The sequence below is a fragment of the Hyperoodon ampullatus genome, assembly GCF_949752795.1.
Source record: "Hyperoodon ampullatus genome assembly, chromosome: 13".
Taxonomy (NCBI): domain Eukaryota; kingdom Metazoa; phylum Chordata; class Mammalia; order Artiodactyla; family Ziphiidae; genus Hyperoodon; species Hyperoodon ampullatus.
Window position 1 is genome coordinate 62,436,272 of NC_136926.1, and position 17,634 is coordinate 62,453,905.

A 17,634-nucleotide genomic window follows, 5' to 3' on the forward strand; every position below is an offset into this window, starting at 1 on the left:
CCGTGTCTCTGCCGCTCCTCATCCCGTAGTCTGAGCATTAGGCGCACGGTGTCCCCTTCATCCATCTGACCAGCAGCTGTGCAGGGGCCCTGCTTCTAAGCTCCGACTCCTCAGTAACCTCATCTCTTCCTTTCTTCCCACCTGCGTCCCCACCCCCCCCAACCTTAGGAGTGGTGGCTACTTCCTGTAGTTACTAATATCTGGGCTGTGTCAGAATCTTCTATTTTCTCTTTCATCCTTCAACTGTCTGTATTACCAGCTACCTATATCCAGTCCCTCTCCATGTTCAACACCTCGCAGGGGTTTCATTTTTCTGGCTGGATCCTTATGTTAAGGAAACAAGAGGTACACAGGAAGTGACAAGTGGCCATGGAAGGGGAACGTATCAGGTGGTCAGAGGTTAGTCAAGACAGTCAAAGAGGAAGGCAGAGGAGAGACTCTCACAAAGGCCCCACTCCCCACAGGAGCCTCTCGTTTCAATCCCTGCTACCATCCGTATGCCTGGCCTCCCTCTAAAACCCTGGCCTAAGCATAGACATGCCTCTTTCCTATGGCTCCTCTCAGCATAGGGAAGATAGGCTGGCCTTTTCTTATTGAGACTGTATTACCAAAAAATGCAAACAGCTAAAAATGAATTACATTCATCAATTCTAGGATGTACCTGTTTTTACACTTCAACATTTCTGAGATCAGGATACATATTGCAGTCAGTGGCATCTTATAAAAAGCTAGACATTTTTTTCTCTCTTAGTGGTATATAAAACAAGGGTGCATCTTTCAATGACATTTTAGAGTTTATGGAATAAATTATTCTGCAAAGTTTAGTTTTCTGGAGTTATAGCAAATATCTGTGGCAGAGATAGGTAACTATCCATCAACATCTGTTCCCTCTTCCGTGGTAATAAAATTTTAACTTGACCGTATGGTTACCTAGTAGTGACCACATTTCCAGGCCTTCCTTGCAGTAGGTGTGGTTGTATGACTAAGTTTGGGCCAATGGGATGTGAGTGGATGTGATGTGTACAATCTTTGGATCCTGGATAAAGAAAAGACGAGCCTTAGACAAGACTTAGAGTTTCTATCTTTCCCCTTCACACAAGCTAGACCTTGAACAAGCCAGCTTCAACCTTGAAGGCCTTAACAACCCCCTGGGGGGAAGGGTAGCAGAGTGACGATATGAAGGGACCTAGATCCCTGAATGACCATGAGAAGTAAGGCCACCTGCCAGTATAAACAGTTCACCGTGGGACGGATACATGGGAGAGAAGTCACCTTCTATTTTTTTTTAATCCATTATATTTGGGAATCGCATTTTTTTCCCCAGTAGGTTAACCTTTATCTGAACTAAAACACCTCCTCCTACTCTAGGATTGGCTCATCCTTGCCAGCCCCCAACCTGGCCACTTTTTTGTTCAGCTTCCCATTATCTCCTTGCAACAGATACTGAGATTCTGACCCTGTAGCAGGCTATTTTAATCTGGCATTTTGATGTTCTGAGCATTTTGACATGCTTGTCTGGGTTGATTTGCTTAATAGTTTTACTATTTCCCATTTATGCTGCTTGGTATAAATTGTCAATAATGATTACATTTTGGAGACGATTTTTTCCTTCCATCCATAATCACCACTTCAAAACCTATGTGGCCACAGTAAAAGAGCTTCACCAGGATGAAAACCCATCCTGGCACACTAAACATGTGGGAAGGGAAAGAGAGAGGGAAGGAAAGATAGAAGGAGGGAGGGAGAGCGGAGGAGGGAGAGAGGGAGTGAAGGAAGCAAAAGAACAGCAGATTTTTCAAAGGGACAGCGGCCACAGGGAAGGATCCTGCATCTTCCCTGTCCACTTCTCTGTTTCCCGTCCTGGAGAATCATCCGAGTGGTTCCTCTCTTGGTTTTCCACATGACTAAACCCCACGGGTCTCATCTAATCATACTTAGAGCCGCCTGGCTGCCTCTCCCCAGTTCCTCCATTACCCGCAGAGCCTGGCGGGGGTGCAGACCTGGGCACACCACCCACCCCATCTCACCTTCCTTCCTCCACACCCACGCCAAGCAGGGGTCTCGCCAGTGGCCTGGCTGAGTGTGGGGCTGCCTGGGGGCTCCATACCTCACAACATGGAAGGTTCCTTCCAACTCCTGGCCTCCTTGATGTGCGTCATCCTGATGGGTGAGTCTCCCACTCTGCTCTCTGGTGCATTTTCAGAACAGAATAGATTCTCACAAAATTTTAGGTACGGTCTTCTCTCCCTGCACTCAGGGCAGCTGGGTTGCCAGGGCCTCCAGGCCTGTGGGGAAGGGAGAGCTGCACTTTGGGAGGCTGCGGTGACAGAAGCCAGAAGTTCAAGTCCAGGCTTTGCCTTGGGTTCCTGGTGACTTGAGGCAGTGCCTGGACTCCTCGGGGCCTCTGTGTCTCTACCTGTAGAAAGGCCTCCTGCCCAGGCCTTTGCTGTGAGGATCCAGGGGCGTAACAGGCCAGCTCTGGGGAGGACAGCGCAGGCTCTGACAGACTGGGGGTGTTGTTGTCATCCAAGTGCTTTGCTTCTTAACAGGCACAGCCCCGGGAAAGAGGGGAGAGCCCATGGCTGTTTGGGGTAAGGGTGGGGTGCCGTCACTTGGGGAGTAGGGCAAGTGATCGAGGGCACCCTGACCGCCCAGCAGGAACCCCAAGAAGTGAGTGGGAACCCTTGGCTGCAGGCTTAAGTATCAATGTCACTTCACTTAAGGTCACTTAGCTCAAGGAGTCGGTGGCCCTAGGAACAGTATTTCTCAAAAGGTGGTCATGGACCATCTGCATCAGAATCCCTGGAGTGGCGTGCATTTGTTAACACGTTCTGGGACTTCCCTGGTGGTCCAGTGGTTAAGACTTTACCTTTCAATGCAGGGAGTGTGGGTTCGATCCCTGGTTGGGGAGCTAAGATCCCACATGCCTCGTGGCCAAAAAACCAAAACTTAAAACAGAAGCAGTATTGTAACAAATTCAATAAAGACTTTAAAAATGGACCACATCAAGAAAAAAAAAAAAAAAAAAAAGCAGGTTCTTCAACTCCACCCCAGATCTGCAGAATCCGAATATGTCAGGAGCAGCGCCCAGGAATCTGCATGTTCAACCACCTTGGGTGATTGTGATGCACGATGCAGTTGAGGGCCATTGGGATAATGACAAAGGCAACCCTCATGAGCCCCTCTGTCCAGGCCCCAATCCTCTCCTTGACCCCACTCAGCCTGAGACATCCTCATGACTGTGTTCCTGGACTTGGCATCCAGGCCTCCATGTGCACAGCCATTGGTCATCACGTGCCACATGGTGACAGCACTGACATCATGGTGTTCCAAGCTGTTAGTCAATCTTCCTTGGGTGGAGTCCTATCTCCACGACTGGATTATAAATTCCCACTCCTCAGGCCTTTGATCCTTCCTCTCTAGCATTCAACACAGAGTGGAGTTCTGTTCGAGGCTGCATTGAATACTAACAGCAAGTGCCTACATAGCTCTTATTAAGTGCTGGGCACTTTAATTAGTAATTCACGTAAGCAACATAATCCTATGAGAAAGGAACTATTATAGTCCCTTTTCACAGATGAGAAAACTGAGGCACAAAGAGGTTCAGTGGGCGGTGCAGGGTGAAACTGGGATTTGAACTTGGGGGTGTGTGGCTCAAGTCGGGACCACACCACCACCTCTTGACCCCATACTGCCCACTGTCCCACCCACAGAGTCCTGTGGTGGGGGCTGATAGAGGAGGGGCTTCCTTTTCCCACGTTGACTTAACTCAGCCATCTTTCTGGATGATTTCGGGTTGGGTCCCACATAGAGGGTGGGGCTGGAAGAGGTGACCCTGCCCACAACTGGGGCAGACAGGAGAACAGGTCAGACGAGGCTGCGAATCCTGGCTCTGCTATTTCCTAACTGTGTGGCCCTGAGCAGGTTACCTAACTTCTCTGAGCCTCGGTAAATGGGGGTCCCCATGACCTCGTGGGTGCTTGAAGGAGAATTAGATCATGGGTGGAAGGCCCCCAGCACAGTCCTGGCGCTCAGCGGTTGTGCAGTAAATGGTAGTGAAACGTGGCTCGAGTCATATAGCTTCAAGGGACACTAGGTTTGGGTTCTTTTTTTGTTTTGGTTTGGTTTTTTTCTCCTGCTAAGAGTCAGCAGCTATGAATCAGTGAAAGACAAAAAAAAAAAAAAAAAAAAAAAAAACTTACAGGAAGCATGAGTAGTCACATGTTCAAGTACAAAACCCAGACCACACAAATGCTCCAGCTGCGTGTCACGACTCCCCAGGGAGGCGGGGCACACGTGGGATCTATGCAGCTGGGTCAGCGAGGGGACCCCTCTTCTCGTGGTCGGCAGCTGCTTCACCGCTGAGACTAAGAGCTCTTAAACCAGGGTGAGCAGCGTCCCTCTTCCTGAAACCCCTCTGCAGCCTCTCCATGTGGCAGAGGGCCTGGAAGCAGCCGGAGCCCAGGGACCGGAGAGCAAGGTGGCCACAGGTCACGGTCCCATCCCTGTCACACCTCTGAGCACAGGGCCCAGGGCTGGCCTTTGGCAAAAGTGAAGTGGAGGAATTCATCCAGGAAACCCACCCTTCCACTTTCTGTGACTTCTCCCTCACACAGGCGTCACCCCCCACCACCCAGCACCCTGGGGCAGCCCCTCATCTCCCAGGGGCCCTCACACTCTCTTTTGTCTTTCCTTTCTGTCTCCCCCCAGATCTGCTTTTAGAAAGCGGGAGATGAGGGGTGGTGGGAAGAGCAGTAGTCTGGGAACTCTGGCCACTTAGTGACCTTGGACAAGACCTCCACCGGTCCCCACATCTCTGATGAGCTGGCGCAGCAATCACAGCAGCTGTTATCCTTGAGGACTGTCGTGCCAGGCTTTTAACGGCCAGCTCATTTACTCTTCACCACAACCCTGCAGAGTGGGGGCCCTTTTCCCTGTTTCAGGGAGGCTCAACCAGGTCAGGGCACTTCTGGGTGTCACAGGCTGGATGTGAACTGGAGTCTCCTGAGCTCGCCTACGTGCAGTGGGTGGTGAGCCTGGGGCAAAGCTTGGGGCTCAGAGGAACTTACTTGGTTAGCTCTGAACCACTGCAAAAAAACAAACTGAGAAGGCAAGACAATTCACAGCAGTCACCCAAGGACATGGGGCGCTTATCTGGGCCGCGGGGAAAGGTCAGGGACTGCTGCCGTGGGCCCAGAAGGAAATGGAGGCTGAATGAGCCGGGACACTGCTGCCCCTGCTGGCTCCTGCGGCGAGCAGCTGGGACCCAGAAGTCCTACCCGGGAGGAGGAGGGGTGCAGGGACAGGTGGAATCAGAACTCCCAAGAGCAGTACGCTGCGCGGACACTGCCCCGGGGCAGGCTCCACCCGCGGCTCTGCATCTTTGTCAGCCCAGGCCAGAGGGGCCAGCTCCACAACCAAGTGGTCAGAGAGGCAAGGGTTAAAGGGGAAACAGGACACCCCGAGGGCAGAAGGGGAACAGTCAGGCCTTTCACTGACTTGCGTCTCCCAGCTCCCTGGAGCCTGTGGGGTCTGCTTCCCACCGATGGATGGACTTCCTGGTTCCGCTGCCTCCTCTCCCCTCTGGTCTCTGCCTCATTCTCACTTTTTCTCCCCCTGATAGCCTGTCTGGACTATATGCAGGCCCAGAAGGAAGAATTACTGAGAGCAAACTGAGGTGCGAGAGGGAATCGGATGAAAGGCAACTGCCCCAGCTCAAGCCACACACCTAACTGGGGAAGTCCGGTGGCCAAGACGAACATCTGTCTTTGCCCCAAAATACCCTCTCCTGACCCTTCAGGGGCCGCAATGCCCAAGAAGCCACCCCTGGAGTCACTCGCTGAGAACACCCCTGCTAACATGTCCAGCTGTCCCCAAGGAGGGTAGCCCCTTACAGACAGCTGGGCTCATCAGACTGGCTGCCCGTCAGCTGATACTGTCAGCCCTCCTAGGGGGTGGGGAGCAGACCTCTGAGGGGCTCCACCTCTGAGGGCCACAAGTCTAGCCCTCCACGAGGCATCGTCTGTCCATGGTGAGCGCTTGCCTGGCATCATCCTTCTCCCCCTCAGTGCCCATGCTTGTTTCCTCCAGCAACCTGTCACAAAAAGCCCACCCCAGCAGACCTAATTCTTGTTAAAGCGCCACTCTCTGAGGACACCCCCATTGGCCATTATCCCATTACAGCCGCCACTACTGGCTTGCTTTCCTCTCTGTGGTCCAGGGACAGCAACTGCCGCATGCTCAGATACAAAATCGTAAACAGTTTTCTCGCTAGTTCACATAAATGCCATCACACAGAACGCACTGCACATGAGCTACAGAGAGGCTCCCATGCACATCCCTGCCTCCTTCCTCACCAAGGAGCTGGTGGGAATCTGGTTGAGCTGCAGGCAAAACCAAGGTCTCTATTTCTGATCCATCCAGATGCCACTTCTGCCCATCCAGGTTCTGCAGATGTTTCTACTGCCGAGTTCTCGTCCCACCCTGACACCACTGGCACAGGGGCTTTGGGATAATAGGTCCAGGGTGAGTTAACTCCCCCTCAGTTGACTCGTGCTTATGATTACGTGGAAGCTGGTACCCAGTGCTGCAGCCCCAGCCCCCCCTCAATGAGCATCGTCACCACGGGAGGCAGGAGCGAGCAATGTGGAGAGTTTAGTAAACGGCTGCACAGGACCATCAAGAGTGGATGCCTCTTTCCGAGTAGCTGAGTTTTCTCAACAGCTAATGGCTTACTTTAAGTACCTAAAAGCCTTTCAGTTAATTTTATATTGACATATTTCTAAAATGCTTGCCAGACTTCCTTGTCATTTTTATCCAAATATCATTTTTGGACACAGACTTTTAGATTTAAAATTCTCCTTAGTGGGCTTCCCTGGTGGCGCAGTGGTTGAGAGTCCACCTGCCGATGCAGGGGACGCGGGTTCGTGCCCCAGTCCGGGAAGATCCCAACATGCCGCGGAGCGGCTGGGCCCGTGAGCCATGGCCGCTGAGCCTGCGTGTCTGGAGCCTGTGCTCCGCAACGGGAGAGGCCACAACAGTGAGAGGCCCGCGTACTGCAAAAAAAAAAAAATAAAAAATAATAAAAATTCTCCTTAGTAAGTATCTAGAGACATCATTTGACAGATGAGCCCACTGAGGCCAGAGAGCTATGAGGACTCACCTATGGTCACAAAGTCAGGGCCAGTCTAGCCAGGGCTACAACCCCAGACAGGCGCCTGAGACCCCATGCGAGGGGCACGTCTCTCATGGCAATGAACCTTTCCAAGGTGACTCAGGTCATCCCCGCGAGCAACGTTTCACTAGCCTGCTGCAGTGTCATGATGCCTCAAGGGCCTCTGCACTTACCCCTCCCTAAAGGGTACTTTTATCATTTCTGTCCTGATTGTCACATTATTTTTACTGAAATTGCCTCCCTGACTGAACGCTGATTATCATCCCTTGCTGCTTTCAATGCACTACAAACTGAAGACACTTTCTAGCTTTTCAATCTGTATTTCCCAAGTCTGGGAAGCTAATTAAACAAACTCATTAGAATCATGTATAAATGAAAAACAAACAATGGCTGAGCAATGGACAGGCTGTAAACACACTGAGGCAGCCACTAATTGTCACCATAGCTGTATCCCCAACACTCAGCACGGTATCAAGCACAAGACAGACCCTCAATAAACATCTATTGAGTGAATAAGTACATGAATCTATGACTAGCTTTCAGGTGAGCTAAGGGCAAGGCCTGCGCTATTGCATGACATGTGGTCTAAGGTGCCAAGTTGAGCCACAGATGGTGTAGTTTCTGGCATCAGTGTCCTGAACACCCGTTTCACCCTGTATCGCCTTGAGTTGTCCGTCCAGAGCCCTTCTCCTTCCCCACCACTGGTTAGCACCACCCCCATGCTCCCTCCTGGTCCCACTCTCTTTGCACGGCTAGTGAAGGAGGGAACTAACATCACTGAGCATTTGCTGAGTGTCAGCACCGTCCGGGTGACCTTCACATGTGACTTCATTCCATCCTCAATCCTATGAGGAAAGTACTATGTACCCCATTTTGCAGCAGAGGATCCTGAGACCTGGAACATTAAGCAACTCGCCCAAAGATCTCCCTGTAAGTGGATGAGCCTAGAACAGTGCCAGGCACAGACTGGGTGCTTGATACAAGTAAGAATGTCACCCATGTCCAGCCGCACCAAAGCTGGAACGCTCTTCACCGTGCCCAGTGGCCCACCATTGAGAGGAGGGATTTCGGACAAGGGGAAGAATGTGGGCCTCCTGTTGACCCCCGGGGGTTGATAGACGTGAAGCAGGAAGAGTAGAGACCCTGTCAAAAGGAGCTGTGGTTCCAGTTCCAGGGGCTGTCCCTGCCCTGTCCTAAGAGACATGCAGGAGCTCCCAGAGGGAATAGTAAATGTCCCAGGAGGCTGGGGAGCTTGGATTCCTGCCAAAGCAAATGCATTTGCTCCCTGGGTAATTCCTATTGAGACTTCCCACCTTCACCTCAAGTCCCCTGGGTGAACTCAACCAAAGGTCTCTGTGTAAAAGTGAGTCCAGGTGCCCGCCTCTTGGAACACCATGCAGCAGACAAACAGGAAACACAAATCTTCCCTTAATGGGAGCCAAGACTGTCACACTTGGTGAAAGGGCCTCTGTGTGCCCTCTCTCCTCCCAGAGCAGCATCCAGCCAGGGAGGAGGGGCCCTGACCTGTCATTTGTACCACACGTCAGATGCTCCTAATCTAGGCTGTCATCCTCGAGCAGCACAGAGTCCAGGGACAAGGTCAGAACATGACCCACCTATTGTCAAAATTCAGCCTCTGTTCACTGGTGCCGGATTAAACCCCCCTGGAGGGGCTCTGCTCTAGGAGACAGAGTTTTGGGTGAAGTAGAAAGAAATAGCATTATTGCTTTGCCAGGCAAAGGGGGCCACAGTGGGCTAATGCCCTCAAAACTGTGTGTCCCGCCCTGGAGCGGGTAGTGAGGAGTCTTACAGTGTTCAAGGAGCAGGGCGTGGTCAGCTCACGGACACTCTTCTGATTGGTTGGTGGTGAGGTCATCAGGAGTCAGCATCATCAACCTTCCGGCTGGTCTGGGGTCTCCATGCTTGCGGGCAGCATACAGTTAACTTCTCCCACCTGGTGGCGGTTTCAGTCTCTGCAAAACAGCTCAAAGGACTTGGCTCAGAATATTATCTATGGTCTTTGAGGAAGAACTAGAGGTCCTTGACTTTGTTTCCTGGCTAAAGTATAATTATTTTGTGTTGCTTGACTGTTTTCCTTTCTTTCTGCATTTTCTCACTTTTCTGATGAAATTGATTCTTTGACTACAGTTTTTCTACAGACGAAAGGCAGGCGGAGGACATGGGTAGGGATCTGTTCCGGGAAGACCTCCTAGGTTCCTGCTCAGTTACACTCCGAGGGGAAGCCTTGGCTCTGCCTGGTTGGCCAAATGACGTTGCCAAGTCCCTCAGGCTCTCTGAGCCTCAGATCCCCTTTCCGAAAGGGGGGCTAATGACAGCACCCCATGGATTGTATCGCTTATGGAATAAGATTAGCAATGTCTCCCAACGAGCCCCCGAAGCACCATGTACTCTGACACCCTTATCCTCTCACGCCCTGCAACCTCTATGCTGATGTCTGTACTTCCATTTTACCCTTTGCCTAGAATGCCTTCAGCCTACTTCAGGGCTTAGCAAATCCCACTCCTTTCTCAAGGCTCTGCTGAGGCGGCAGCCCCTCTCTCATGGGACTTTCAATCAACCCCTGCCCACCCACCCTTCCTGCCAGCCCGGGCACCCTCCCTTCTGCTCTCTCTCAGCAATTCAATTCAATGTCAACTACTATGTGGCAGGCACGTGCTGGGCAACAGCTGCACAAATATGACCCCCACACATGTTCCCTGCCCTCCCGGAGTTTCTGGGTGCCTGGACGAGACATACAGTTGAACAGGCAATGCCCATACAGAGGAAGCACTTCTGCCAGCCCTGGGGCATGGGGAAGGGGTGCCAGACCCAGGCTTAGGGCTCAGTGAAGGCCTCCCGCTGTAGGATGACTCAGCGGAGGCCCGGGGACGACTAGGAGGGAGCTGGTGAGTGAAAGGCGCCAGGAACCATGTTCAGACAGAGGGAACATTGTTCATGTCCCTCATTAGAGCACCTGGCAGGTTTTAGTGTAACTACGGGCTCCCAGATCTGTCACCCTTTCTGAGCTGTGAGCTCCAACAGGCTGACAAATTATTCTCTTGCTCTTTGTAGCCCTGGCTCTAATCCCAGTGCCTGGCTTCGAGTGGGGAATGTGTCCGATCAGTGCTGGCCAGTTGATGAATGCACAACAGTAAACAGTCCCTGGGGAGTCAATGCCTGGCTCCGTGATGCCTGCAAAATGCAGAAGGTCAGAGGAGGCTGAGGTCACAGAGGGTGGGAACGCAGGGAAACTGAGGCAGGGGCTGAGCCTCAAGATTGGGAGATGCTTTCTGCAGCTAGAAGTACTGACTGAACGAGAAAAACCTTCAGGAAGGGTCTCTCAAATTTGGAACTAGGCCCTTTGATTATTAACAACTGAACAAACGAGCTCTTACTAGGGAAAGATGTCAAGTCCCCCGCTTGGGTTCAAAAGCATACTTCCACTTGTCCAGAAGAAAGGAGATTTGGCTTAGAAGCAGACTGTGTGAAAAAAAAAGCAGACTGTGTGGTTTTATTTCATTGCAAGCTCGGCACGATCCCAAAGTGAGGTTTTCTATGAGGCACAGCTCACACAACCCGATTCATACCCCACTCTACCTGGCCCAGCACATCTGGAACACACACCTGGAGCCCCCGGGGTCAGGACACTACACTGCAAGGAGGGTACCAAGCGGACAGTGAGGATGGAGAGGGGCAGGTGAAGGACTAAGACCTCTGCCAGAGAAGGGAAGGCTCACTGGGTCCAGGGTAGCCATGATGGCATCCCGGGAGGGCCATCACAGGGAAGGAAGGCGAAGGCTCCAGAGAGCGATGGGCCGTCATGTGAGGGGCGGGAACCATTGGTTCTGAGCAGGAGGAATGCCTTGACCTGTAGATTACTCATAGATGGTACGGGTCCCCTGGAGGATGGTCTGCCAGCTGTGGGCTGAGGAGATTCCTGCCCAGGAGACAAGTGGGGCTACCCCACAGAGCCAAGAGCACTGGACTTGGAGTCATGTGATGTGATGCATGTGAAAGAACCTGGTAAATTGCAAAGCCCTTTGGAAATATAGGGGCTGGTATAGTATTCCCTGTAAAGATCCCTTTCCTGAACTGTACCTGGGCACTAGAGGCTAAGCCTGTCCCTCCCTTCTGGAGGAGGCTCCCAGGCCCCCTTACCTGATCCTCCCAGCACTGACACCCATCCACCCACCCCGTTCACCCCACCCCCAAAGAAGCACACACCTGCAACAAGACAGGCAGTGACTCTCTAGCCCTCCGTAAGCTGCAAGCAGAGTGCAGCTTCCAGACCTCAGCTCAACCATACTTCAGAGGCTCACGACATGGGAGGTGAGGAAACTTGAGCCCAGAGGCACTTGTGCAAAGCAAGGAGGCAGCATAACGGTCCACCCCTCCCTCAGCTCCCTGTCTGGGCACTGGCCTTTTGGGAAGCCCACTTGGGTTGACTGTAGAGGAATCTCAGCCACCAACTCAACACACCAGCTTCAAAACATACCACCGCCTCCCAAGGCCTCAGTTTCCCCTCTGTCAATGGGAGTGCTGCTCTCCTTGGATAAGCCCCAAGTTTCCGTGCATTAGAGTGCCACAGTGAGGTCAGGCAGTCCTGAGGTTGAACATCAGCTTTGCCTCATCCTAGCTGTGTGACCTCAGGCCTCAAACTCTCTGTGCCTCGGTTTATAACATGTAACCCAGGAATAACTCTGCTTACCTCTAGGATCATTTGTGAGAACTAAAAGGGATACCACCAGGAACTTGCTCAACACAGAGCTGCACAGTAAGTGCCTTTATTTTTGTCACCTTCTGGGGCGGGGGTGGGGGGTGGTCTTGGGACTGTACTGTAACCATAGGATCCCAGGGCTTTTCTGCAGCAGGGCAAGTTTTGATGGGAAAGAGGTTGGGGTCACTGGGCCTGTAAGTGAGGTGGGACCACCCTGAGTGAGGCAAATAGTCCCAGGGAAATGGGGAGGAGAGTCCAGGCACCTACAAAGTCACGGGAGTCAAAGTCCCAAGAGATGCCTCTCGAGTCCTGGGGTGGGTTTCCAGACTCCCCCCACCCCCGAGGGCAGGGAGGGCGCTTCCCGACTCCTGAGGTTTCCAGACACCCCGAGGGCGCGGGCAGGGTTGCCGCACGCCGCCTGCCTCTCGCCCGCCCGCCCGCCCGCCCGCAGGTGCGCCGGCGCAGCGCTGGTCCATGAAGGTGCCGGCCGAGGTGAGTGCGGCGGCGGGCGAGGCGGCAGTGCTGCCCTGCACCTTCACGCACCCGCACCGCCACTACGACGGGCCGCTCACGGCCATCTGGCGCGCGGGCGAGCCGTACACGGGCCCGCAGGTGTTCCGGTGCGCGGCGGCGCGGAGCAGCGAGCTCTGCCAGACGGCGCTCAGCCTGCACGGCCGCTTCCGGCTGCTCGGCAACCCGCGCCGCAACGACCTGTCGCTGCGCGTCGAGCGCCTCACGCCGGCCGACGACGGCCGCTACTTCTGCCGCGTCGAGTTCGCCGGCGAAGTCCACGATCGCTACGAGAGCCGCCACGGCGTCCGGCTCCGCGTGACCGGTGAGCGCGCCGCCCGCCTCCCCGCCGCGTCCGAGGGCTCCCTAGGTGCGGGCTCTGTGCTGGGATCGGAAGGGGTACAACAGGCACACCCCTTTCTCTAGAGCAGGGGGTCTCACGCCTGGCGATGGCTACGGGCCACCCGGGAAGCTGTTAAAAATACCCCCGAATCATGGCCCCAGGAAGGGCTGGGGGAGGCCTGGGTTGGGCATTGTAATGAAGCTCGTGGAGAGTGAATATGCCCGAACAGCTCTCAGACTAGGGGGGAGAAAAACGAGGAGCGGTCACCTTAAATATGGCAAGGACTGCAGTGGGCTGTGTGCACAGAGGGGGTGCACAGGGAGCCCACCAAGTGCCCGGCACTTCTCTAGACCCTGTGGTATAAAGGTGTGGGAACCAGGATCCTAGAGCCGTGGTTTTCAACCCTGGCTGAGCATTGGAATGACCTAAGGAGCTTTGTAAAAATCCCGGAGCGCCCCTGTGGGGGACCCAGGCATTCTGGGTTGAGTTTGACGCTGCCAAGAACCTCCCATGTGCCCTTGGGCTGGCTGGGCCGCCTCTCTGAGTGCATTTCAGTTTCTTCGCCCTTGTCCGCCCCAGTCCCACAGTCCCACCGATTCAGTGAATCGTCTCAAGTCTAGGTCCTGGTGAGGCTGTCTGGGAGTGAGAGGTGCCCTTGAAATCACTCCAGCAGACTGCCCCCAGTCGTGTGCTACCGCAATAGTAACGACGTTTAGAGAGCACTTGCCCAGGCACCCCACTTGTCAAATCTTCTCAACAGCCGCGTAATGTAAGGGATCCCCATTTTACACGTGAAGCAACTAAGGCACAGAGCGGCGGAATAACTTGCCTAAGGTCACACGGGTACTGGGACCCTGGCATCGTGGCGCCCGAGCGCCTCTTCCTTCCTCTCCGTATCACGCCCCCCCCGCCCCGCCCCCCTCCCTTCTCCAACCCTCTGGGCCAAGGGGACGGGGAGGGCTGCCCCTTGCCCTTGCCTTTCCCTTTGCCTGCCGCTGCTCTGACCGCACTTCGCTTCCTCCCGCTCCTCCTCGGCCGTCGCCCGCAGCCGCCCCGCGGATCGTCAACATCTCGGTGCTGCCCGGCCCGGCGCACACCTTCCACGCGCTCTGCACGGCTGAAGGGGAGCCGCCGCCCGCCCTCGCCTGGTCCGGCCCGGCCCTGGGCAACGGCTCGGCCGCCGTGCCGAGCCCAGGTCAAGATCACGGCCACCAGGTGACCGCCGAGCTGCCCGCGCTGGCCCACGACGGCCGCTACACGTGCGCGGCCTCCAACAGCCTGGGCCGCGCCGAAGCCAGTGTCTACTTGTTCCGTTTCCACGGCGCCTCCGGGGCCTCAGCAATTGCCCTCCTGCTCGGCGCGCTTGGCCTCAAGGTGCTGCTGCTGTTCGGCGTTCTGGCCGCCCACGCCGCCGCCCGCCGCCGCCTAGGTGGGTGTGCCCCAGGCCAGGATGGGTGCGAGGGGCGGCCGGGGCTCTCCTCCAGGCTGACCACCTGGCATGACACAAGCAAAACATCACTTATGCACCTGTGGATCATCTCACTTTCCTCTCCCTGCATCAAGGCCAGGAGGTGGGAACCAGCGTGAGCCCATTTTACAATCAGGAAGCTGAGGCCAGAGAGGTTAGGGAACTTGCCTCTAGCCTAGAGTCACAGAGATATAGACCCAGACGATATAGCTCTGAGCCCACCTGTTTACCAGCACCCCATAAATGACTCATCCGGAAGGGTTCTGACCACACACAGGCTTTCCCAAATAGCACCATTTCATTCGGTCACAACAAGCATCCTGAGCAGCTACTATGTGCTGCATAGGTGCTAGGAATACAGAGATGAATACGACATGGTTCCCTGATGAATGTGTGCTGAGGAGTAAGCGCATAATTGCAGTCTGCAGAGAGAAGTGCTATCAGCCCACATACTACGGAAGCCCAGAGAGTGTGGGCCTCTCTCTGATGGGGCATCCAGACGGGGGCTGGGAGGGAAGGCTTTACACAAGTAAGGGGAGGCTAAATCAAAAGCTATAAGCAGGTGTGAGCTAGGAAAACAAGGAGCTAATAGTACTCCTAGCAGACGGAACAGCATGTATAAAAGAGTAGAAGCTCGAACTAGCAGGCCGTCTTCAGAAAGCTGCCGTCACCCCTCCCTACTGTCACTAAGCTGGTTGGGAAATTTGCTCTGTGCCCCAGAGAGGAGGCTTCCCAGAGCCTCTCAGACCACCCAGGTGAGTAGCACCAGCCTCAAACTCTCCTGGGATGAAATCCAAAATTTGTCACAGTTGCTCTGGCTACCATCTTTGCTGGGGCCACACTGGCTTTCCGGCAGCGTCTTCAAACCCACCAAGCATTCTGTGCTGCAGGGGCCTCAGAGAAGCAGGTCTTCCTGCTAAGTCCGCTCCTCACTCCCTGTCCACCCTGGTGACTCATCATCTTTCAGGTCACTTCTTCGCATCCTGCTGGCTAGTTGTTCCCTCCAGCCCACTCTCCTCGGTGGGGCGGGCTGGACAGCGGGGCTTGTAGCCCAGAGGCTACCATGGAGATTCATGCCTCCTCTCTCTCTATCCCTCACACAGAGTACCCAGTCACCCAGGACGCCTCACCACGGTAAGTAAGCTTGCCCACCCCCACCCTGCCCCACTGTAGTCCCCCCCTGGCCAAGGGGTGCAGGCTTCTCATGGAGGGCAGCCTGAGAAGGAAGAATGGGCAAAGGGCTGGGGCTGGGGTCCCAGCCCTGATCACGGTCCAGGCCCTCCCTGCAGCCTTCCCCCCTACTTCAGTCCACCAAGCCTGGCAGCCAGACCAGGCCACGCTGACCTGCTCCCCACGTTCCCAGCACTGACTGTGGGCCTCACACTGGCCTGTCTTCCGGACCAGCTGCCTGGTGTCCGTGGTGCTGAAGGGTCATTTTTCTGGGTCTGCCTTATCTCTGCACCTAGCTGTGATCCCTGGAAGCTGTGTTTCCTCTCATAGTGCCCACAGTGGATCTAGAACAGATCCAGACAAAAGCCACCATTAGGCAATCATTCTCCCAGACAGCCTGCTGAAGGCTTTGCAAGCAAAATGTCATTAGAGGTTCTGAGGGCTTGGTTGAGGGCTCACAGACTCAGCTAGGAAGCATTGACCTTGCCCCCTCTTGGTGTCTGTCCAAGTGAAGGCCTGTGTAGAAAAAGAAAGCATCCAATTCCAAGACCTTGTCCGAGATGCTTGGGAGAGGCAGGCGGGGGATGACAGCCTTCTCTAGGACCCTTTAGACAAGCCCGGGCACTCCCATGGCTCCATTCCCACCTGTGCCTGGGGGCTGGAAGAGCCACATTACCAGCCCAGGCCCCTCTCTGCAGCTGCTCGCTCAGTGATCCCCACATTCTCAAATACCTGTGCACAGTCCCTCTTCTTTGCTAACTCACTGCCCCACCAGGGCACCTAATCAGAAAGCTGATGGTTGTTCAAATATCTGTTGAGTACCTACCATGCACTGGGTACTGTTTGGGATGCTAAAAGTACAGCAAAAATCCTCCACCTCAGAGAACTCACACCTTAACATGGAGAATTTCAATAAACATATAAACAAGAGATCTTAGATTGTAAAATAAGAGCTGTGGGGGAAAAAAATGGACAAGGCGATGGAGTAAAGCCCCAGGAGAGGGAGGTGCCAGTGGGCTGTGGCTGCTTTAGACCAGGATGTCCTCTCTGAGGACACTGAGGAGACCTGAGGCAGGTGCTCAATGGGCAGGCAGGGGTGGTGGGGCAACCCAGGAGGAAAAGGCTCTAGAAAGGCTCACGCGTGACCCAGGAAGAGGGCACAGAGGACAGGCAGGCTGTGGGATTTATTCGGAGTGTGATGGCAGGTCAGTGAATGGTTTAAGCAGATGAGTGGCCCCATCTGAACAGGCGTGGAGGCCAGGAGACCTGTGAGGGCTGTTGACCAAGGCTGCAGCTGGCTAGGTTGCTTGGCTGAAGGTGGCAATAGAGAGGGCGGGGAGATGGGGCAGACAGAGGCAGGGATGGCCAGAGTGCGCAGCACAAGCAAGGGAGGGGGCCAGCAGGTCTGGAGCTGGTGCCCCGAGTGCCACCTACTGAGCTGAAGATGGGGGGGTGGTGTGCGGTGAGTATCACACGAGCTCTGTGGACTGTTTATGTTTGAGAGGCCACGAGGATGTCCCAGAAGTCAGGAAAGCGGTTAGAGTTAGCAGGAGGCCCGGAGGTCAGGACCCCAGAGATGGTTTTTGAAGCCACAGATGAGATCCCTTTGAGAAGACAGACCCTGGGATGCTGTCACCCAGGTGGTCCCCTCCCTGGTCTGCAAGTTCTGCCGCTGCCTTGCCTCCAAGCTTCGGTTAGTCTCCAGGCCTTGTTGGATGCAGGCCCCCGAATCCCCTCTCGTCCCTCCTTCCCCCGCTTCCTGGGCTGTGGTTTGGGCAGTCAGAGACCCCTCCTGTTTGGGTGGTCAGCCAACTTTCTCCTGTCCACAGGCCCCAAGCTCAGGAGTCCAATTATGAAAATTTGAGCCAGATGAGTCCTCAGGGCCCACCAGCAGCCGTGTGTTCACCTTGAGGAGCCCATTGGCCACCGGCATCCCCTGGACACCATGAGGAATGAAGGCCAACACGTGGCTTGGCTGGGACGGCCCTTCCTGGCTCCCAGGCACCTTGGCAGCCCTAGCCTGGCGGCGCCCTGAGGTCAGGACCCTACTCACAGAGACTCAGAGGTCTCCTACGTGGACTTCTGTCTCCAAGCCCCAGAGATATTTCTGTCAACGGGGCGGCATTTTGCATGTGCATGTGTGTGTGTGTGTGCCTGCACTCGCACATGAGCCCAGGTGACACTTCTGCAAAGCTCGTCTTGCCTTTGCTTACCTAGAACACCATAGTAAAGCAGGCAGGACCCTGGTCAGA

The 17,634-nt window shown here is 54.6% G+C and overlaps 1 protein-coding gene across 1 annotated transcript; it reads left to right on the plus strand.

Annotated features, from left to right (window-relative positions):
* Nucleotides 1-5,214: 5,214 nt before the first annotated feature.
* Nucleotides 5,215-17,293, plus strand: SIGLEC15 (sialic acid binding Ig like lectin 15; the record flags this gene model as incomplete). The annotated part of the gene is made up of 9 exons (XM_079718182.1): nucleotides 5,215-5,433; nucleotides 6,546-6,702; nucleotides 8,110-8,308; nucleotides 10,247-10,382; nucleotides 11,885-11,948; nucleotides 12,343-12,726; nucleotides 13,793-14,173; nucleotides 15,316-15,346; nucleotides 17,212-17,293. The coding sequence occupies 9 exons, from the start codon at nucleotides 5,215-5,217 to the stop codon at nucleotides 17,291-17,293; spliced, it is 1,653 nt and encodes a 550-aa protein (XP_079574308.1).
* Between the last annotated feature and the right edge of the window lie 341 nt (nucleotides 17,294-17,634).